The 23174-nt window shown below is 34.1% G+C and overlaps 2 protein-coding genes across 5 annotated transcripts; both read left to right on the top strand.

Annotated features, from left to right (window-relative positions):
- Positions 1–2629: 2629 nt before the first annotated feature.
- Positions 2630–7893, top strand: LOC133872791 (chaperonin CPN60-2, mitochondrial). The gene is made up of 18 exons (XM_062310399.1): positions 2630–2770; positions 3102–3126; positions 3223–3354; positions 3795–3954; positions 4201–4376; positions 4502–4597; positions 4719–4823; positions 4999–5085; positions 5168–5257; positions 5375–5455; positions 5540–5608; positions 5889–5966; positions 6144–6239; positions 6408–6507; positions 6592–6695; positions 7196–7301; positions 7386–7464; positions 7559–7893. Exons 1-18 carry the CDS (start codon positions 2733–2735, stop codon positions 7662–7664), a joined length of 1728 nt encoding a protein of 575 aa, XP_062166383.1. The 5' UTR covers positions 2630–2732; the 3' UTR covers positions 7665–7893.
- A 6170-nt stretch (positions 7894–14063) lies between these two features.
- LOC133858532 (uncharacterized) lies at positions 14064–22865 on the top strand. Of its 4 annotated transcripts, none has more exons than XM_062294011.1 (13): positions 14064–14519; positions 14797–15035; positions 15167–15243; positions 15718–15877; positions 16194–16218; positions 16951–17040; positions 18112–18283; positions 19444–19517; positions 19931–20000; positions 20750–20821; positions 21387–21520; positions 21624–21697; positions 22593–22865. In XM_062294011.1, exons 2-13 carry the CDS (start codon positions 14798–14800, stop codon positions 22682–22684), a joined length of 1278 nt encoding a protein of 425 aa, XP_062149995.1. In that variant the 5' UTR covers positions 14064–14519; position 14797; the 3' UTR covers positions 22685–22865. The 4 variants fall into 4 exon arrangements, with proteins under 4 accessions (XP_062149995.1, XP_062149993.1, XP_062149994.1 ...); XM_062294009.1 differs by having other exon boundaries at positions 21615–21697; XM_062294010.1 differs by having other exon boundaries at positions 14771–15035; positions 21615–21697.
- The last annotated feature ends 309 nt before the right edge of the window (positions 22866–23174 follow it).

Below are 23174 nucleotides of genomic sequence, written 5' to 3'. Positions count from 1 at the left end.
TTATAATAATAAAATATTATTTCTTTTGTTGGACAAATAATCATTAGGTTGTGTGATCTCTATATCATTACATTTATCTTTATTCTTAAGACTTTGAAAAATAATATTTAAAGAAAAACTAGCATGCAACACTTTTACGCTGATTTAATTAATTGAGTAAAATAAATCAATATGTCACTTGTTCTTTTATACAAGATGGCTACACGCATCTTCAAAGTTAGTATAATCAACCATAAGTGGCTGTGATTCAGTGATCTCAATAAAATCTCCATGAGGTTAGGCAACGGTTAAGGAGTTAGTTCGAATCCTACAATGAGAATAACTCATTCCTGATTAATATTAGACACCTTAGGTTCCATCGATGCCTTGGTGGGACAGAGTCTGGCTATGACTCCATTGTTTTGAGAAAGCGCTAACGGTTTTTCGCTGTATAGGCCCCTCTGAGTAATTTATAGCTGGTAAGTGCTACCATGGTAACACCCAAGTAGAGTAACCATGGTTAGTCACCCCCTCTTGTCCTTTTTTGGAGAAGAAAAAAGGCTAGTACAATCAGCAATTTAAGATAAGCAAATGTCACGTGAAAGCTTTGGCGCCCAGCTGGAGAAATGCTAAATGTATTTAGTCCCAAGGGTGAAATTGTGGGTAGTTAATAATAGCCCTAAACCTATAACCGTTTTAAACCGCTAATTGCCTAACCGTTTTTTTAGGTAGGTTGAAAAAACTGCTAACCACCTACCCATATAAATATTATATATACATACATACACACACACACACAAAACGATATTGTTTCATATGGAGTTTTAAATTACACCATATATCAGGGAGGGGAGGAAAGCCCAAAAAAGAAGTTCAATGAATGCTCAATACTAAAAAATAGACCCAAAATGCTCAAATTTAAAAGCAATTATGCCTTGCGGTTATAATTTTAAATAAACGCGGTTATTTTATAACCACCTATGGCGGGATGATTTCTGTTATAAAAATATAATAACCGTACTTTCATCTTATTATTTACTATTTTACTACATGGTCTTCACTAACTAATGTGGTAGTGCAACGCAAGGTAGGAGGGTGGTCGGTCATTCCCACTTAACCTTTGCGAGTGGCCCCATCACCTTCGAACCCTGATCTTCGATTTGGTGCAAAACAAACCCACCATATTTGGTTTGCACTAGATCGATTTGTTCTGTATTCAGGGCCATCTCATTGTCTCGGCCAATTAGGCGGTCACCTAAGTCCCCAAATGACAATAGTTAATTAAGTTTCATTTAAAAAAAAAAAAAAATCTTTAAAGCCCCAATTATGGTGAAAAACAATTACAAAAAATTGAATCCCAATATATTGAGACTTTAGAGGGAAAGAGAAAAATAAAAAGTCACATTAGTGGCACCCCAAAAGTAATAACACTTGTAATTTCGTCTTAACTCCAAACTAATATGTCGGCTATGTTCTTTCATTAAAATAAGGGGAAACTTTACGAAATGAATTAAATTTTTATAGTGTTTATATTTAAGTGAAAAATTATATTCTTCATAAAATGAATTATATATAGCTCAATACAAAATTTGCCATTCGTTAAAACTGAATGTCTTGAAATGAAGATGAATTCACTTGTTGTTTGGAAAAATTTAAGATAAAAAAGTGAAAGGAATGATTCTTAAATGAAAAATAGAAACTAAAAATTAAAACTAATATTTAAATATAAAAAAGGTTCCAATTAAATTGTCTGTCTTAAACCTTAAAATCTATTGAGCTGATCTCGTTTATATTAAATTTTGTGGTCACGACCACTACCGCATGACAATTGAGGGTGACGTCAATCAACACAAAGGAAAGAGGTTTGTTAAAAAAAAATATATTATTGACATGACAGTGCCATTTCAGCATATAAGGCCAATACCTAAAATTATAGGTCAATATGAATAGATTTTGAGATGTTAGTGACCACAAATCGCTTAGCTATACCTCAAAGATCAGCTGCTCAAAATTATTGCAATTCGAAATGATTGAATTTCAAACTAACCAGGATCAATGAGCAAAAACTAATTTTTAAGTAACTACTTACTCATGTGCATTTGGCAAGCATTTCTGATTTCCCCCTCTCTTTTTTTTTTTTTTTCTTTTTTTTTTTCCTTTTTTTTTTTTCAATTTTTTAATTTCGCTAAAAGAAAAGAGTCAAACTCTTTTTTTCACATTAATAAACAACTTTATTTCACTTATCTCTCAAAAAAATTCAAAATTCAAAATTCAAAAATCATTTTACTTTTGTATCACATCAATTAATTTTTATTACCATTAAAAAAAAAAAAAGAAGAAGAAGAAAAAAAGCTTTGCCAAACATACCTGAAGTCCTTTCGAGACTGTAATATGTGCTATATTATTCAATTTTTATTTTTTACTCTAAATATGGACATAGAAAAAACTAGCTTTTTGTTTGGGGGTCCAATGAAATAAAGGGTTCAAAAGCCAAAAAGAAACCTTAAACCACGTTAAAAAAACACCTTAAACCACGTTAAAATCATACTCGTAAGTACTACGCCATGGACCATATATAGTCCATATAATACAAAATAATAAATAAAAAAACACAAAAACCCTTAAACCCTAGAAGCTGCCGGTGACTGCTTCTAGACCCTTCCCTTCATTTCCTTTTAAAAGCACCACTTCTCCTCCACGCTGTTTCAGTCTCTCTTTTGTAGTCTCTGCCATTTCTCCCTCCCATCACAATCATGTACCGCTTCGCCTCAAGCCTAGCCTCCAGAGCCCGGTACGTGCTCTTTCCCCTCCCCTTCCGTTCCGATTCCTCCTCTTCTTTTTCCATTTGGGTTTCTTTCATTCTTCTCTTATTCCATTTGGTTCCCGAGAAAATGCGATAATCAATGTCTTGGATATGGGTTTTTTTGTTTATCACTGTTTCGAGTTTAGACATGGTGAAACTTAGTTACTTTCTTCAAAGCAGCTTAGCATTATGAATTTCGTTGTTTATCGTTTATCGTTCATCGTTCTTGTTTTTTTTTTTTCCTACCTTCTAAGAAAACAAAAAGACAATTAATTTGTTCTTCTTGTATTTTTTTTTTTTTTTTATTTGGCTTTTGCAGGGTCGCTAGGAACAATTCCCAGCAGGTGGGAGAACTGGTTTTTGGGTTTTCCTTAGACTCTGGAACTTCTATGATTATCTCTTCTAATTTTGTGTTGATCCCCTCGCTTTGTTGTATACAGGTTGGTAGTAGATTGAGTTGGAGCAGGAATTATGCGGCCAAAGACATCAGATTTGGAGTGGAGGCCCGGGCTCTTATGCTTAAGGGTGTGGAAGAGCTAGCCGATGCTGTCAAAGTCACTATGGGTCCTAAGGTACTCCCTCCATATCTAGCTAACCAGATCATTCTTAATTGATATCTCTAACTTTTGCTGTGTAACTCGTATCTCAATATCATTTATCGGTAAGAATTTTTATAAGCGTTGGTGTTTTTGCTGGTTTTAGGCCCCAATAATTTATTTAATAATTATTTTATTTTAATAATGAATGTATTCTTCGTGGAATCTTGATATATAGATCTCCGGGTTTGTGTTTCTTATTAATTTACTCATTGATCGAACGCTGGAGATATTAGTGTGATTGTATGCTGATATTTAGGAAAAAAAGTAAAGTTGCCTGTTTGAAGATCCATGAATCTGCTTTCTTCGCTAGTATATTTATAATCCAGGTTATTGTTTTGTTCAAACCTTTTCTTTTCTTCATGTTGGAATATTCAATGTGGTTAAGTGTTGACATTGGTGTTTTGCTGTTGAAGGGACGTAATGTGGTAATTGAACAAAGTTGGGGTGCCCCAAAAGTTACAAAAGATGGTGTAACCGTTGCAAAGAGCATTGAATTCAAGGACAAAGTCAAGAATATTGGTGCCAGCCTTGTGAAACAGGTTGCAAATGCCACCAATGATACAGCAGGGGATGGTAAGGTCTTCTTCCCATAGAAGCGTTTGGTGGAAACACAGATAATTTAACTGTGATAATTCTGTTCATGTATTTGTGTTGTTTTTGGTTATTGTTGAGAATGGCTTGGCTTGGCTTGCATTCTTATACACGGTAGAAGATTTGGTGTTCTTAAATTAGAAGTTGTGTTCGAGATGTGCAACTCTTTTCTTTCACCCCTTTAAGCTGAGCAATGAGAACTGTGAGGACTTTTCAATGTGTTTGCAGGGACAACCTGTGCTACAGTACTTACCCGAGCAATATTTACCGAAGGGTGCAAGTCAGTTGCTGCCGGAATGAATGCGATGGACCTAAGACGTGGTATTACCATGGCAGTTGACGCTGTTGTTACACATTTGAAGAGCAGAGCACGAATGATCAGCACATCTGAAGAAATAGCACAGGTCTGTTTGATGCTTTCTAGTAACTCAGCCTTTTGCAGCATGAGTTCCTTAGTGCTGGGGGTTTATAAAAGTAAAGCTTGTGAGATTTAATCCAAGGTCTCCGGTATATAAATCTAATGTGACAGGTTGGGACAATATCTGCAAACGGAGATAGAGAAATTGGTGAGTTGATTGCAAGGGCTATGGAGAGAGTTGGCAAAGAGGGAGTAATCACAATCCAAGTAATTAACTTACTATTGCTATTGATACCTTGTATTTTCTAACTATAAGGGGGTGCCTCTTGGTGCCAACTGCCAAACGTTTCCCAAGAAGTGTGGTTCTTACTTTATTTAACCGTTTCAGGATGGAAAAACATTGTATAATGAGTTGGAAGTTGTGGAGGGCATGAAGCTAGATAGGGGTTACATATCCCCTTATTTCATTACTAACCCAAAAACCCAGAAATGTGTAAGTTTTTACCTCTTCTCATGACACAAATGCCTGGTTATATAGACTTGAAAGTGCCGGTTGCGTGCTCACCAGCTGTCCAAGTCTTTTTATTTTTTAAATTTTCAAAAAAAAATTAAAAAAACTTGGTGCTGCTTCAGTTTTAAAGCAATGTCCATGGCCTATTTGTTGACAGGAATTGGAAGACCCTCTCATTCTAATTCATGAGAAGAAGATCTCAAGTTTAAATGCTGTCATTAAAGTATTAGAGCTGGCTTTGAAGGTGAGCAACTTCTGGTAAATCAATTTTATTTGGATCCATATTTTACCAATTGATGTATTCTGCTCACACTTATTTTGTTCAGAGACAAAGGCCCTTACTAATTGTTGCCGAAGATGTGGAAAGTGAGGCTTTGGCAACTCTTATCCTGAATAAGCTTCGTGCTGGAATCAAGGTTGATTTTTTTTAATTTATTTTTTGTGGTTGGCTGTATTTCCTGTTCCCTTTTTTATTTACACTTGATACAGGGGTGGTGTTATTTGCTAAACTGATGTGAATGTCATTGCTACAGGTTTGTGCTATTAAAGCTCCTGGTTTTGGTGAAAACAGGAAAGCTTTTCTGCAGGATCTAGCTGTTCTTACAGGAGGAGAAGTAAGCCTACCGTCCTGTATCAGTTTAAACTTCTCAATTTTACGGTACTGCATGACCCTGATCTGTGTTACCTCTATATTTTAGCTTATTACCGACGAGCTTGGCATGAATCTTGAAAAAGTGGATCTGGATATGCTTGGCACTTGCAAGAAGGTAAGCTTGAATACGGTTTGAAGTTTATATATGTACTCCATCTCTTTGACCATGGCTCTTTCAGTGTAAATTTTTATTGATGTTTACAATTCTGATTGACAAATTTAAGACATTGGACTTTTACTCGGCGTATAGATTAACTTTTAATGTAGTAGACAATGATTCTCATGGTAAATTTTGATTGATGTGAAATTCGGATTGGTAAATTTGGAATAAGTGTCGATGTTAGCTCTTTATCATATAATGATTTTCAGAGGATAATTAACAGTTTTTGTTTTAGGCCGCAATATCAAAAGATGACACTGTTATTCTTGATGGTGCTGGCGACAAGAAGGCTATTGAGGAAAGATGTGAACAGGTTAGTCTTAGTACCTCCTAGACTTTGTTTTTCTGTCCTTTTTCGCATTATTTGATATTTGAATTGTGAAAATTGATTAATTGTTATCCTGTTAGTTGAGAAATATATTCCTAAACAAACTTAGTTAGATCTTTTCATATCCTAAGTTATTGATGTCAACAATAATTGTGGTAACAGATCCGGTCAGCAATTGAAAATAGCACTTCTGATTATGACAAAGAAAAGTTACAAGAGAGATTGGCAAAGCTTTCTGGTGGTGTCGCTGTGTTGAAGGTCTGGTTACTGTTATATTCTAACATTTTATGAATCTGTCAACTAACTAATGCAACAACTGCTCTTGCTGGTTAGGCTGGCTGATCTTTATCTTTTGTTGTCTATGCGCATTCTTGGGTAGTGGTGTAATGGGCCAAGAAATGGTTGAAATTTGCTTTATTTTCACAGATTGGAGGAGCTAGCGAAACTGAAGTTAGTGAGAAGAAGGATAGAGTGACCGATGCCTTAAATGCCACAAAGGCAGCTGTAGAGGAGGGTATAGTACCAGGTAAATCGTTTATCTATTATTTTGTAGTTATCTGGTTGAAATTTGAGTCAGTGGACAGATATTACAAGAGTTTCCCATCTGCAGGTGGTGGCGTTGCTCTTCTTTATGCATCAAAAGAGTTGGATAAGCTGGAAACTGCCAACTTTGATCAGAAGATCGGTGTTCAGATTATTCAGAATGCTCTGAAGGTTTGTTTCTTATAGTTTTTGGAACTAAGTATTTGAGAGCACTTTGCTTGGATTACTTGAACGGATTCTCGTCCATTGTGTCAGTGACTTATGTCTAATAAGATCCCAAGTGGTTTTTTTGGGGCCTTTTGAGTTCTGTAAAAAAACTTGTGTCAAACATAGTTAAATCTTTGTTTTGCATCTACCCGTGCAATAGATCTTCTGGCATGTCTTAAGCTTGAAAGTTGTCATTTTTGTCTGGTTATCTAGGGGACACAAATTTCTTACAAACTGGTTTGTAAGAAATTCATACAAATTAGCGTCTAAAAGCGACATGTGTCATTTAAGCTATTAAAAAAAAATGTGAGAAAACACATGCAATTAAAAAGAACATATGCTCTCAAATGCAATGAATACATGTTATTATTAGAAGTTGGTTTGTAGTAAATTACTTACAAACCAGTTCGTAAGAAATTTTTGTCCTCATCTGGGCTATTTGTTCTTATTTGTTATTAATGCAGACACCTGCGTACACAATTGCTTCTAATGCTGGAGTTGAGGGGGCTGTTATTGTTGGTAAGCTGTTGGAAGAAAGTGACCCTGACAAAGGATACGATGCAGCCAAAGGTATGTAAATTCCCCACAGTTTATCATTATCTCTCTCACTAGGTTGTGTATTCGTTTGTACTAATTTAGAAATTGCATGAGCAGATGAATATGTTGATATGGTCAAATCTGGAATAATTGACCCGGTGAAAGTAATTAGGACTGCTTTGGTTGATGCCGCAAGGTAAGATTAAAGATCCTACTGTTTGTTTGTGTTGACTTTGGTATTTGTCATTGAGAAGTTGTGTTAAATCTTGTTTTTCACTTTCTGTGTTCAGTGTGTCGTCTTTGATGACAACTACTGAAGCTGTTGTGACCGAAATACCTAAGGAAGAGAAAGAGGCTCCGGCAATGGGTGGTGGCATGGGTGGCATGGATTATTGAGGATCCTTCCTAGTCCTAGGATTATCGTTTCCATCCACACCTGATGCAAACGTCAGGATTTTTGTTTCTTGTTTGGTTTGATCATGGTATCCATGTACTCATAGTAGAAAAACAATGTAGGTAGCTTGGTAATTTAGGATAAAACCTGTGATTGTTGCTCCACTGAGGAATCAAGATGCATCGGGATTATAATTTTTTTTCCAAATAAATCTTTGTTTTCCTTCTATAATCGGCACTCGAAAGTAGTTTATTTTGTTAGGCCAGACTCCAGAGGCTTATTTTGTGTCTAGATTCATATATGAGTTGTGTCCTTTTTAGCAAGTAAATCCCAATGAAAAAGATAGAGATATTGATTCTTGGATGCTAATGGGAATTGGGTTTATAAGAATGTAGAAGAAATATGTTTGATTAGTAGGCTGGCTAAAGCTTTTGATTGGCATAGAAGGGATTGGTTTAGAGTTTTATTGTCCTATGTTTATTCTGATCAATTCGGATTAGGAAGGAATACAGGCCGTAACTTGCATCGAATGGTTTAGAGTTTTATGTTTCCTATTCTATAATTTTATTGAAAATTATGAGCTTACCTGATTGAAACACCCAACAATATTCAAATATCTGTCCATGTAAATGCACATGTGTCGGTAAATTATACAATATTCTAAGTTCTCAGAATCTGCCAACATATGATAACAACAGAAAGCAGTATTTTCCTCTTCACTCACTGATAATAGAAAACTAGCTTGTAACCCGCGCATAGCGCGGGATTCTTCCTTATAATTTAGTTTCATAATAATAATAATAAAAAAAAATGGAAGAAGAGAAGCATAGAAAATATAGATAAAAATTGAAAATTGAAAAACACTAATATAATATAATAGGGACAAAAATTTCTTATAAGCTGGTTTATAGGAAATTTTCTACGACTCACAATTAAAAAAGACACGTATCTTTTAAACATGTGAGAAGCACATATTTTTTTATTAATGCTATGTTCGTACATGCTATTTAAATAACATATGATTCTCATATGCTAAATGACACATGTCAATCTTATATGTGGATTGTAAGAAATTTCTTACAAACCGGTTTGTAGGAAATTTCTGTCCATATAATAGTATTATCTTTTTTGTATTACACAAAGTAATAAAAAACTACTCAATAAACATAATACGCTAAACAATCATCATACCCCGTACAAAAAAAACCATAGGAAACTCTCTCTCACCATCATTTTCTTGAATTTAGTGTAAAATTTACAAAAGATAAAATAAGCAATTTGAATTAAAAATAATATATTAATTACATAGAAAATAAAGAATAAATCAGAGTTTTCTTTTCCATATACTTTTTTGGTTCATATGAAACCTTGAAAATCAATATTGTCTATCAATTAAGCACGTTAACAATGTGCATTATACAGGAAAAAAAAATCAGTGAACAACGTAAATTAAAAAATCATCATACCGCGTACTCAAAACAACAAAAATAATAAAAAATAAAAAATATAAATTATCAATGCAAAAATAAGGATAGAAAATCAAATCAAAAAAACAGAAGCACATAAAATAAATACAAACATATTATTTACAATTCAATTGAACACAATCTTGACAAACTTGAAAGGCAAATTAAAAAAAAAAAAAAAAAAAACCTATAGCAATATTACAAACAAAAAGGTTCCAACAATAGCAAAAACTTCGCTCTCTTTGCTTTGAGCATTACAATCCGGTAATGTAAACAACATTGCAGTTTTGCATAGCCACAAACCATTACTTCTCCATATATTTATTTGAGAAAGTGAGAGATATTAGAGTGACTTTTGACATTTCCCAAAGGAAAAAAAAAAACTGACATTTGACTCTTTGAGGTTTAGTTTGTAACGGACATTTAGTGGGAGAGGAAGCAGTGTTAGAGTAAAAGATTTTACTTAAAGGAAGAGAAATAGGTAGAAATTAGTGAGGATTTAATGACAAAAAAAATTGACGTTTCTATTCATTTTTTATTCAATATAAGATAGTTAATTAGTGATATTAAATGCATAATTTATTTTACTTGAAATACACAGATCGGTTTAGTTTTACTTAAATTACCATTTTTTTACTCAAATGACCGGTTCAATAGTTAAAAAGTATGGATTCATGTCACGTGTCCTAATTCTAGGCCAACTCTAAGTTGGAACTCGGCTTTTATATATATATATGACATGGTATATAAAACATTTAAATGAATTAATACATAAGATCCTTATTTTTAGTTTAATTCATATAAATTAAAATATGTTAAAATATTTGTTCTCATATGTATAGTTTAGAATGAAAATAAGTATGAAGAAGAAAAATAGTAAGAAGAAAACCACGATTTTGATTATCAAAATATAAAATAGAAAATTAATAGGAATTTTTTTTAATGTTGGTGTGATACCTATTATATTTCAATCCTATATAATTCTGAACATTCGAAAAAACAAATGAACAAAAAAAAAATCTCATAAACATTCACAAACAAAATGAAAACATATTTAGATTTCAACCAAAAATATAAAAATACCAAAGAGTCATACTTATATCATTAATTGAGAGAGAGATGCTACTTGTATCATTAATAGAGAGAAATAGAGATTAAATAGACCGGTTATATTTAGATTTCAACCAAAAATATAAAAATACCAAAAGGTCATATTTATATCATTAATTAAGAGAGAGACTATTTGTATCATTAATAGAGAGAGAGATTAAATAGACCGGTTCAATTTTATTTAAAAGACCGGTTCAGTATTTAAATGATCGGTTCAGTCACTAAAAAGTATGGGTTCATGCCACGTGTCACTATTCTATGCCATTCTAAGGAAAAACTCGGCTTTATATATATATATATATATATATATATATATATATATATATATATATATATATATGATATAATAGTAAATATTCGAAGTTCACTCTTAAAAAATGCTTTCCAGTAGCTCTAAATGTTGACGGCACTAAATATGTGAAATAAAACAACTAAATATAAAAAATGGTGTTTGGAAATTCGTTGAATTTGAAAAAAAATTAAATCATAGTGCTAGAGATCAACTTCTTAGCAGAACCACAAAAAAACATAAAAAGAGAAAAGATATCACAGTTTAAACTAACCTCATGAAGCTGAACAAGTCAACAGCATCAATGGGAACAATGAGCATTAATGCCTGCAAACGTATGTTGAAGAGTGAAATCAATGGGAAATCATTTCCAAATTATTTACAGTAAAACTACAAGTCAGACCTACCTAGAGTTACAATGGTACAACAAAATCACTTGGGCCTCATTTGTTTAGGCGTTAATCGTTTTTTGTTGAGAAAAAAACTAGCTATTTTCCATTGTTTAGTTGCAACCCTGAAAATACAGCAGGAGAGTGACGGTGGAGCGGTGTGGCGAGTTCTCTGCCTTGTGCAAGTGAACGGCCCAGAGTATCCTGAGAGTCAAGGCTAAGGCTCTTTGGAGCAAATTCTTTAAGGTGGGTGGCTATGATTGCCATCTCCTCATGTACTTGAAAAACGACTCTTTGTTAGTTCAACTGATTTTCTGAATTTGTTGTATTCGTTTAATTGGTTGTTAATGAAAAGATTAACAACTTATTTTCTGTATCAATACAACTAATCTCTGAAAAGAAATATATAATAATGGTTGCTGAATTTGTAGTTCTTGTTAATATCTATGATCGCCATCACCTTGATCAAGCAGGCATTCTTTGTGCTAAAGCCCATTGTTACCTTATCGTGAGAGGGTCATGTGCCAATGGTGATGGAAATGGCTAGTATTTTGTTTTCTTAGTTGTAGATTTTTGTTTTGATAGATGTGCTTCTTCTTGTTTTTAGTAATTAATCTACAATAAATTAAGCGTAGTAACCTTATAGTGTCATTTACATAACATGTTCACAATTCATAATATATGTCATTCTTTTTTAAAACCTTAAAATAGCTCGTTTGGGTGTGCGATTTTTTTGTATTGTATTATATATATTTTTTTTCTATATTCAAAATTGCAAATACCGAAAATTAGGTAGAATTTGAAATTAAAAAAATCCACCCAAACGTGTTTTCCAAAAATAATAAAAAAAAAAATATGGTTACCCAACATTATAATTGTAATGTTTGACTCCAACATTACAATTACCAACCAATATATAACCCATTTCAATTACTCTCATCCTAGTAATCTTGCCTACTTTAACCAAACCTAATCCACTGAATCATTCACATTATATATATATATATATATATATATATATATTTCCACGAGTTCACTTCTCACTCTAAAACTACACACCTAAACCAAATTATGAGGCACCTAATAGCATAGAGAAACGCATTTTATATTGCAAAATCAAGCTCGCTTCACATTTCCACAACTGCACTGCTTTTGTTTTTTAATCTATTAAGTAGGAAAAGGTGCACATTAGGACACTGGGAATAGTAACGTGAAGTACAAACTCAAGTCTCAAAGAAGAATACAGAAAGAGGAAAAAAAAAAAAAAGCAAGAAATTAACAAGCATTAGCACATATAATTTCCAATATTAAGCATTTAATAATCATAAGCCAGCATGGATTGAGACTTGAGAGAGCAAGCAGCCGCATAAAACTAGTCGATCGGACTTGGCAAAACCACGAAACCCAAAATTCAGCATAATAAATAGAACGATCAAAAGTAGGAGACCAGCTATAGTGATAGGTGTGAAAATTAAGGAGCAAGCATATGGTTTACCTGTACTTGGGGTAACTGCATGCATATACTTTACTAATTTTAGGTACGTGGGTTTTTAAATCAAAAAATCATTATTTTTAAATTGTACGTTATAAAATTACAAATCTAAACAAAGCCTATGAGTGATTGTACACATGGAAGGTAAACCAAAAATCTCGATGTGCATGGAAGGCATATCTATCAATCTATCATCAGAATGTAGGTGTTGGTATTGGTAATGCTATACATCTTCCTAAAATTTATGTGGCGTGGTCTCCCATAGCTTTTGGTGCATGAAAATTGGTTTTTTAGGTTGAGTAGACCACGCCACATCAGCTTTAGGATGACGAAAAATAATGAGATGATGTATAACATTACTTTACAGAGTACTTTATTAGCATGCCTTGAATTGGGTCGTGTCACTCATTCTTTTGTCTATAATATATCTTCTTATTCATAAAAAAAAAAAAAAAGAAATAAAGAAAGAAAAAGAATCATGTTATGCAAGAAAAAAACACTTTCTAGAAAAATAGCTAGGGCGAGTAGTATTAGTCTTTATCATTTTTTTTTTTACATGTCCACAGAAGAGGAGGGAGAGGATTCGAACTAGTAATCTCCGCTTCATGAGGCGTGGTCTCCAGCCGATTGAGCTACTCCTTGAGAACGTAAGTCTTTATCATTTGTTAAAAGGCTTTGAAACAATTTTATATAACTTATGTAAGATATTCTTTAATATTTAAAGTGTGGTCCATACACCACGTATGATATTTAGAGAAATAATTCATTTCCTCTTCTTGTCATTCTCTCGTTCTCTCATTTTTCAAAATTACTAATAGATTTGTGAGGTTCGTGTGGATCCCTCATATGACCCCACAGATTTAAATGTAATTTTCAAAAGTAGGAAAATGAAAGAATGATAGTACAAGATTTATAACGCATCTAAATTTCATTCATGATAATAGAAACAGTTAAAATAAAATTATTTTGATACATTATTTTTCAACTTCCTTCCTTTTCGTGATTCTTAATTATTCTTTTTATATATACTGATCAGGCTGAATATGGTGTACAGCTTTTCAAATAGTCACCGCCATTATACCCCAACGGTCAATTAGACGCGTAGAAGAATTGGGTCCACACTGTCTAGAAATCTGGAGGGCATTTGGGGTTTGGTCAATGTGGCTTGTCCTGGCCTTGTTTATCTTATACAACTTCATCCTCATTTTTTAATCAAACAATCAAAACCACCTTTACCTATTTGATTTAATGCCACAATCACACTACTGTCTCGTGTGTGAGTGCGTCGTGAGATTTTTCTTCGCTTTCTCACTTACATTGTTGCATACACAATGTAAATGGTATATCCCGTGAGATGTGTGTTAAATATCGAAAAAAAAGTTGACAAATTTAAATGTTTAATTAGCTGAACAGCATTGTTAATGTTATTTGATTAATTCATTCATATGAAGCCTTGCTGTTTAAGTTATGTGAAGAAAATTGTGCAGCTCAAAAGTGTAGTTAAACTTATATACGAATGGTTACCCAATTCTTGTGCCAATGTCCCCTCACACCTGCTTTCTTCTTCTTCTTCTTATCTTGTACTTTTTTCTTAGTCAGGAAAGATGTTTCTTCTGGCTTATCTGATATGGTTGAAACAGAGGAAGTATCTCCAATATACCAAAATCGTTACAATGGTGGAAAGGAGAAGAAAGCTGGGATACAATGAGCTGTACGTAATTGGACTTTGGACTATGTTGAGGTTAATTATTGACGTGGGAGATGCTCCATGCAAAAGTCAAAGAGTGTGGGTCTGTGTGTTCGTGCATGTAAACTAATCAGGGCTGTTTCCTGAAGACCATTATTAAATGTTGAATAATATCAAAGGTCTCTATGTTGTTCGGCGGGGAATATAACATCACGAAAGACGACATTGACAAATGGTTCTTGGAATCCAACGGTTATGAACCACAGCTGCAACTTTAATATCATACTCCCAGCTTCAAACTACTCCTCCACAAGTTGGTAGCTTCCTTCTTAGTTCTTGTAAGGAGTGACCAAAGAGCTTCATTCACATTCTCCTTGCTCAGGTGTTTCAAGCCACATACCACGGGGAAAAACAGGAAAGAAAGGTTTGAATTTTTAACTTCACTTTCATAATAATTTTTTTTCTCCCTTTTGTTTTATACATTATGCGTTTTCTTCATCATTACTATTATCATGGGATTCCCTGGATATGGTTTTCTCCTTATTGTTGCTGGTGTTCTATCCAGTCCATAACTGCACATTTTCCTGTTCTGGGCATTGTTTTGAAGTTGATACTTTTTTGGAGGCATTATGTTGAGGATTGGAGAAAAAGGAGTAATATTGATCAGTTCATTAGTTTTGTTTTACTGATTGAAACACCAGAATGAAAGTGTCCACTAGAGCGGTTGAAGCTACAGAAGCAGATATTAGGCCAAGAAACTCTGAGCTTGTTTCTGAGGAAGAAGTACGTGGGTCATTGGAGCAAAATAATGTTGACTACTCTGTAGAGAGGAAGAAGTCACTGCGAGCCCGTTATTCATATGGCATTATCTTCTTGGTAACAAATCTTATTGCTTGGTTTGTCCGTGACTATGGACAAAGGCTTTTACCTCAGCTACATTGTAAGACAATGTTCTTCCCCTCTCAGTTCTCCTCCCCCTCAAACTATATATGTATTTGTTGTAGACCTAATTATATACAGTTCCATTGTGAAATGGAGATCTAATGATTCTGTGCTTGCTTTCTTTTGCAGATCTAAGAGCATGTGGAACTGGGGCACGCGATTGTTTTCGAACGCTGGGAGTTCTTCGTGTGAGTTTAGGATGTTTTGTATCTTTTTGCTAATAGTATATCATGTATATTACTTGCTTAATGATGAAATCTCTTATTTCGGCTAATCGTGATTGCTAGGCTGAGAGCTCTCTTGAACATGATATCTGTCTGAAGTCTATATTCAGTTTGGTTTGCACATTACTAATAGTTTTAACGGCAGAATTAATCTAACCTCGACCTGATTCTCTAGAAAAATTGCCTGTTTGAAGTGGTTTAAGGGGAAAATGGGTTTATATTCCAAATTCCAGGCCTCAAAATCCCAAATCAGAGTTGTGCCTCTCCATTATTCTGATCTGAATCGGACCAGAAATAGAAACTGTAAAAAATCACTCAAATGTACTTTTAGCATATAGTATTAAACACTGGACGATTACATAGTAGTGTATTATTATTGATTTGTAATGGTATCTATTGAGTTGTTAGTATACTTTTCCATATTCATGAATTTGCATCCTTGACACTGAATCTCAGATATTTTTCTTTATAATGTTTCTTACAACATCTAAAACAAGGAAATTGTTTGAAGCTCGCAATAATTGGCATTCAAGATGTTGGGCATCTAAGTTTTTCCTATTCGTTGTATCCGTTGCAGTTCCATTCTTCTTCTCTTCAGACTTTATTCAATTATACGGTACGTTGAACATTATGTTTTGGTCAGAAGAAATTATTTTATGTTGAACTTTTGGGTTTCAGTAGGGAGCCGTCTATATATGAGTTTAATTCATACTATTAGTATCTCATTCCTCAAAATAACAATGGTCAAAGAAAGATAGCTTTAGTCAAATACTGGAAGCTTCCCCTTTCAGCCCTATGAAAGGGATCCCTTATACGGTTGAATGTTCATCTTTTCCTTTTAACTTAAAAGCTAGCAGTCTCTTTGCTTGCTCTGTCTTGAAAGAAAAAAAAATATACCAGAAATTGACAAGCTTGGTGGTATTTTCTTGCAGGCGAATTTGCTCGTATTGGTGCAGGGTAATCTCCAGTTCCTTCTGAAATGCTTCTACCTAAAGAAGTGAAAATATAGTTGCCAGAAACTTTTGCTATATAGGGCCAACAGTTTATGATGCCTTATCCCAAATTTCTGACTTGATACTGAATCCACTACTGCAGTCTCACGAAACCAAATTTTCAGGCGGCTTTGCACAAAATGAATGCGCCAGAATTTACAGAATTTTGCACCATGCAACCTTTTCTTTTGTGTTCAGGATTGGTAGTGCCGTTTGGCCCATTGAGGATTTGAGGGTCTATACTTAATAAAATAAAAACTTAAAATCTGATTAATTATTACTCTACTTTTTCAAAGGCTTATCCTTATTTATGCTGAATATGAGAATATAACCCACTTATAAGATTTTGATATTTCTGTGGACTGGAACCAACAAAAAGCAATCCCAACTAGAGAGCAATTATACAATACGGGGATAGATGGACACCATTTTAAATAGAAAAGGTTTCTGGAATTTAAAGTACTCAATCAAAGGTTATTTGTGGATCTCAGAAACAACAAATGAATGGAAGATCGTAAAAGAGAACTCAATTTGTTGGTATTTTTTTTTTCCCTTCTCCTCATATTCTATGAGAATTAAGCAGAGGCAGATAGTAAGGATAAAAATCTCTTGATAACTTGTGTACTCCATATTCTCTAATCTTGAGTTTTTTAATGTGCATTGTCACTGACATCAAGGTGTGATTTCCATGTTACAGGATTTTTCTCCTCCTCCAACTCATAAGTGTTATCCAGTTCATCAATTGGTGGAATAATTACTGGATGCCTGATAAGGAAATCAAGCAAAGGTACAAACTCTTGCTCGGTGCAAAAGCCTATATATCATAAGAGTCACTGTTAGGTGCCATGCGAGTCCATACCATTAATATCAAAAGCTTAAAATGCTTGGTCCAAACATCTAGACTATGTAAGTGCCTTCAGAACATGTGTCTAGCTCAGATGCCTAAAGCAAGTGTTCCACTTCTTGATTTTGAGAAATTAAGGGCAGGTTGAAATTATAATTTATATGCTATAATGTTACTTAGAGATTTTCATTGATCATGTTTGTTGCATCGGGCCTTTGACCATCTCATATGAAAATCAATTGGTGTCCAGTGAGGGAAGCCAAAGCCTTTTATGACATTCGAAATCGAACCCCACAAGACATGTTCTAAGAGCCGTTTACATGAGCAAAGCGGCACTGTTGCACCCCAATAATCCCTCCTTCAATGTGACGCTCCCACGACTTGAACCCACGACCCTGACTCTGATACTATTTGTTGAATCGGGCTTTTGACCATCTCATCTAAAAACCAATTGGTATCCAATAAGGGAAGCAAAAGCCTTTTATGACGTTCGAAATCGCACTCCGCAAGACATGTTTTAAGAGCTGTCTACGTGAACAGAACGGCACTGTTGCATCCCAACAGTTTTCCTAGTATATTTAAAGTTCACATAACAGAATTTTAGAAATTAAATGAGCTTGATAAAAAAAAAAAAAAAAAAAATTAAATGAGCTTTTCAAAATTTCAATCCACTTTTCCATTTTTTAAAATTTATGGATAATGTAAATAAGATTTTAATATGTTGTTTGGACTTACTATTGGCAAGATACAAATCTCCTTAGATGTGTTTAGATTGTCTATGACATGTTTTTGCAGAAAAATATTAATCTCAAGTATAAGATATGATGTATGGTAATACTAATACCCATACCTTTAATATTTGCAGAAAGGCATATGATTTCCAAAAACATATACTATACTATTGATGAATTCGATGTATTAATGTCTAGGATCGTTAGCCCTTTTTATTTTTATTTTTGGGTACTTGAAATTGTCATTGAAATTGCTGATAGCATCTTCTTCTATATTTTACAGCTGCTCCCTTGGGTTATTCACGTCAACGCTTTTCTACATTGCTTCCATATGTGGAATTGTGTTAATGTACCCATTCTATGCCCAAAGATCGTCATGCACACTCAACATATTTTTCATCACATGGACTGCAATTCTGCTAATTGTGATGATGGTTGTATCCTTGCACTCCAAGGTGTGCCCTCTAGGAATTTCTTTCTAAAGTACCTTTTTACTTTTCCAGTCAGTTTGAAGTGGTCAAATCAATTTCAGATATTAAATTTTCTAGATCAGAAAATAATATGACTTTGTGGTATCAAGTTAAAATAACTATCAAAGTACATGCTTTAGATAGGCCTGGATTCTTGTTTTAACTAAATTATAGAAACTGGGAGTTTGAAACCAGTGCACCATCCTGTTTAAATCCCTAATTTTCTATAAAAGGAATTCTTCAATTTCAGGGACATCCTCATGTCAGAAGATGATTGAATGAATCCTATTTATGTGTAATGTCTCCAATATGGTGAATAAATAGGTTGGTTTTGATGGATGCACCATTCATGAGTTTAACAAATTGCAAAGACAATAGCCTTCCCCCATAACAGAAAAGATCTTTTTGTGTCATAGGAACTTAAACCCTTTTTGCTTCCATAATGACAGTTTCTCCTCTAATCAGGTGCAGGACATTGACAATGCTCTGCATAACATTGATACATAAAATTTAGGTTAGCAATTTGTTTGTATTTCTTCCCTGAAACAGTTCTGATTGTTTTTTCTTATAGGCTAGGAAGCAATCTTTCATCACTTTAAGCATGATTAGGAGTTGTTAACCTTTCATTATTCAATGTTCAATTACTGTGACATATGTGACACAATGAGGATGAGCATGATCATGATTTAAAATTCTTATCATTTTCTTGAGGACCACCTAGTTGAGTTATTCTACATGAACTTCATTCGAACCTTTGACGTGCACATAGGAACATAACCAAATTCTATCCTTGTCAATAGAATGACAATATGATAACCCTGTAAGAAGGAAATGAAAGCCACATATTTAGTGGGCTTAATGATATATTTACTTAAGCATTCAAATGTTCATTTTTGACTATTCAATGTATTTTCTACAAATTCTCATTGCACACATCACCCTAGTAATGTAATTTCTTGCCTGGTTTGGTATGGGATTTAATGTGTTAACATATCATCACATCCAACCATGCTATCATCGGCAGTTTCAAGTTTATTCTTGTATCATGTTTATCATGAGGAAATGGTTCCCCTTTCACCTTGCTTTCTTTAAATGCAACACCAGATTGATATCCAAAATTGCTATTATATGGATGCTTGTTGCAGGTCAACCGAGGTCTTTTATCTTCGGGGATTATGGCTTCTTATGTTGTTTTCCTCTGTTGGTCTGCAATCAGAAGGTTAGGACTAAATGCCCACATCATGACTCACTGACTTTGATAGTTTTATTTTTTATTTTTTTTTCTGGGAGGGCTAGATCCTATCTCTTTGCTGTTTTCAATATTCATAGTATGCTTTAATTAAATCATTTAGGATAATATTGATGTCAAAACATGCATCTCTTAAATAAGGCTTTTGATGATTTCATTAGGAGTTCCAAGTGATGGTTCCAAAACATATTTGATACAGAACTCCTTAAGAAGGTTTCCCTGACTATACATGTATTGGATGTGAAAGCTTGATAAACATCTTGTTTCTTTGTATAAGAATACCAGTTTAAATGTTGCTTTTAGAAGGTTTCCCTGACATTTGTTAGATCGATCACACACTTTTTTTTATCTGGCTTCATTCTGATTGACTCATGGCATTTCAGTGAACCTGCCACTGTGGAATGCAACACAAAAAAGCAAGTGACTGGAAACAGTGATTGGACCACCATACTTGTAAGTGATTGGACCAAGATGCTCGTAAGAGTTGTGAAACCATTTTAGTGTCCACCAATTATATTTTTAAATGCGTTGTGGAAAATCGTGCTTTGCTCTTCTTTTGACTGTTGGAATCTTTCACTATTATGAGAAATTGTCACCAGTGTGGCCATTTCTTCACGACTGAATATAAGCACCTCATTTAAGCAATTTCTTGTATTTTTTTACTATCATCATAATCATGATGAGAACACTTCATCCCATGAAAAATATACATCTATATTAGTTTCAATTAAAGAATGAAGGCAATGAAGCCTGGGAGCATATCTAAACACTCATGTAGATGAAATGCTTCCATTTTTTATTTTTTTTCTTGGTCTTTGGAGGAACAAAAATCCATATCCTGTGGTGAAATTGTTCTGAAAACCACAGCCAACAGCATGAATCAATATATAAACTAAAATTTTTGTTTCATGAAACTTAATAGTTTAATGTGCAGCAAATATAATTGAACCTGTTTCAAGTGCTCTATAGGACAGAACTGAAAGATTCGAAACATATGAACACTGCAACTATGAATGTCTGTCTGGTAATTGCTGACATCTTAACAATAAAAACATCTGTGCCATGCTATTTATCTTGTCCTTGATGCATCAAATACTTGCACATAGTTGGAAATTTTGCCCAAAAAAAACAAGAAAAAAGAGAAGGAAGGTGAATTAACTAAAAAATATTTCTTTCCTTGCATGGGTGTCTTGACCTTCCAGAGCTTCCTGATGGCAATATGTGCAATTGTCATGGCAACCTTTTCAACTGGGATTGATTCACAATCATTTCAGGTGAGTTTCTATTTCTTATTTGATGTCACCACCCCTCAGAGTATGCAATAAGTTAGAAAATTCAATCATTAGTCACATCTAGTCAGCAAACACTGCCATCTCTCCCGGAAAAAGCATTTTCAGTTGCAGTGGTTACTCACTAAAGATATTCTCCATTAAAGTGAAAGGTCAAACAGCTGCTACTTTTTTTTTTTTGGATGAATAAACAGCTGCAACTTTGTTTCCTCCATTTGCATGAGCCAGTTCAAAAGAAAAATCTTTCTTACAAATTTTGTTCGATTGTTGACAGAAGGCAGGAAAACATGTATTAGTTTTAGGAAGTTCAATCAATTAATTAGCAACTGGAAAACAAAAACACCATACAATTAATTCATTTTTTAGATATGAATCCAACAAAATGAATCATGCAAACGGTATCATGTCTTCTTCTCTTTGTCAGCTACCTGAGGATAAATGTGAAATATCTGGAACATCCTTGGGGCAATCTAATCACTCCTTAAGAGTGAGCATTATTGCAATTTTGTTTATTTGCCAAAATACTATGATAATTACTGGTTCTTTCCAGTTTCGCAAAGATGAAGTTCAACAGGATGATGATATTCCTTACAAGTACGGATTTTTCCACCTGGTATTCGCCTTTGGGGCCATGTACTTTGCCATGTTATTTATCAGTTGGAACCTAAATGACTCAGCCAGGAAGTAAAGAATCTAACTACTCATGCCTCCTGTCATTTAAATCTTTCCATCTACCATTTTTCATATCATATTATGGATATATGCTTATGCATTTCAGAACAATCAGGTGGAGCATAGATGTTGGCTGGGCAAGTACATGGGTGAAAATAGTCAACGAGTGGTTTGCAGCCACAATATACTGTAAGCAAATTCATGTAGATGAAATCCTCCTCAACTTTTTCTTCTCTTTTTTTTTTTTCTTCGTTTTTTTTTTTTTTTTTCTGATTAAGGACAAAAAAAAGGGGGCATAGAAGATCCTAGACTTGCGGGGTGGGGGGGGGGTGGGGGGGGGGGGGGGGGGGGGGGGGTGGTGGGGGTTGTTGGTTAAATCACTGATGGGAACAATAACTAATGGGGAATGGATGAAATGGGATTGCATCCACTAAAGATAATAGAGGTGGCCCATCTAGCTAAATTGTGCTAAGGCCAATTAGCACTGCGATGGACTTTGTAAATAGACAAAACATGGATAAAACTCGAGCTGGTGGGCTTTAGTAATGGCAATCCTCTACCAATTGCTTACACAAAATTTTGCTTAAATCTTTATAATTTGAGGCATCTTTGTCTTGCTGAAATTACTTTGGTACCTTGATATGCTTTTAAGGACAGAAATGATTGAGTCAATTGAAATGCACTACAAGTATGCAAGTAGATGCAAGGAAGATATAAACACCAATCTACCATATATTCTTTTGTTGGCAATCACCTTCAATAGCACTTTAAATTTGGTCATTACATCAATAGTAATATGCAATTAGGTAAGTCAAATAAGAAATTATAGTAGTGTCAGCTAAAGATTTGACGTTAAGTGTCATCATTCAACTTAGAGTTTCTACTATTATTGTCATTGTTATTATTACTATTATATGTAAATTACATGTAGAAATTTAGCTTCGGAAAGAATAAAATACTTAATAAAAAAAAAAAAAAAATTGAGCTAGGATTTGGAACATTTTTGTGAAGTAATGATTGAGACCATCATTCTTTCCTTTCTCTCTCTTCTTTGCTTATTTACTAATCTGCAGTATTTATACAGTATGGACTCTGATCTCCCCGATTGTGATACAGAACAAAGTCAGAGATCATGATGAGCCTGTGCAACAGACAGCTGACTCGACTCTGCCATGATTGGCAATGAAAAATGTAGCTTCCCCCCACACCCCCCTCCCTCCCAAACACCTACCTTTGGTTTGCTTTAGCTTTTCTCCCTTATTATATTGTAATAATTCTTTCAGCCTTTGTTATTCTTCAATCAACATAAATGACAAATAAACTTTCATGAAAAGAAAGAAAAAATTAGGGATGGTAATTCGTGTTTGCGTGTCGGATTCGGATCGTATTGATGCATGAGTTAAACCTCTTTACTATAACTCACTAATTTCGTATTGAATTCATGTCATGTTTGCGAGTTGTGTAAAAAATTATCAACCTTAGCAAAAATAGTATAGGCAAGTCGAGAATTAGATGCCTGGTAATAACAATTACCAATTTCTGTATTCACACTATTTGGTTGATTTTAGTTTAGCCATTGACTTAAGCATATGAAGGCTGGGGGCTTGGTTCCTCAGATTAACTTGCTGTCTTTGTAATTAATCAGTGTTCATGTCCCATCTGTGGC

Source organism: Alnus glutinosa, chromosome 1, assembly GCF_958979055.1.
Source record: "Alnus glutinosa chromosome 1, dhAlnGlut1.1, whole genome shotgun sequence".
Classification (NCBI taxonomy): domain Eukaryota; kingdom Viridiplantae; phylum Streptophyta; class Magnoliopsida; order Fagales; family Betulaceae; genus Alnus; species Alnus glutinosa.
This window is presented reverse-complemented; position numbering and strand designations above follow the sequence as displayed.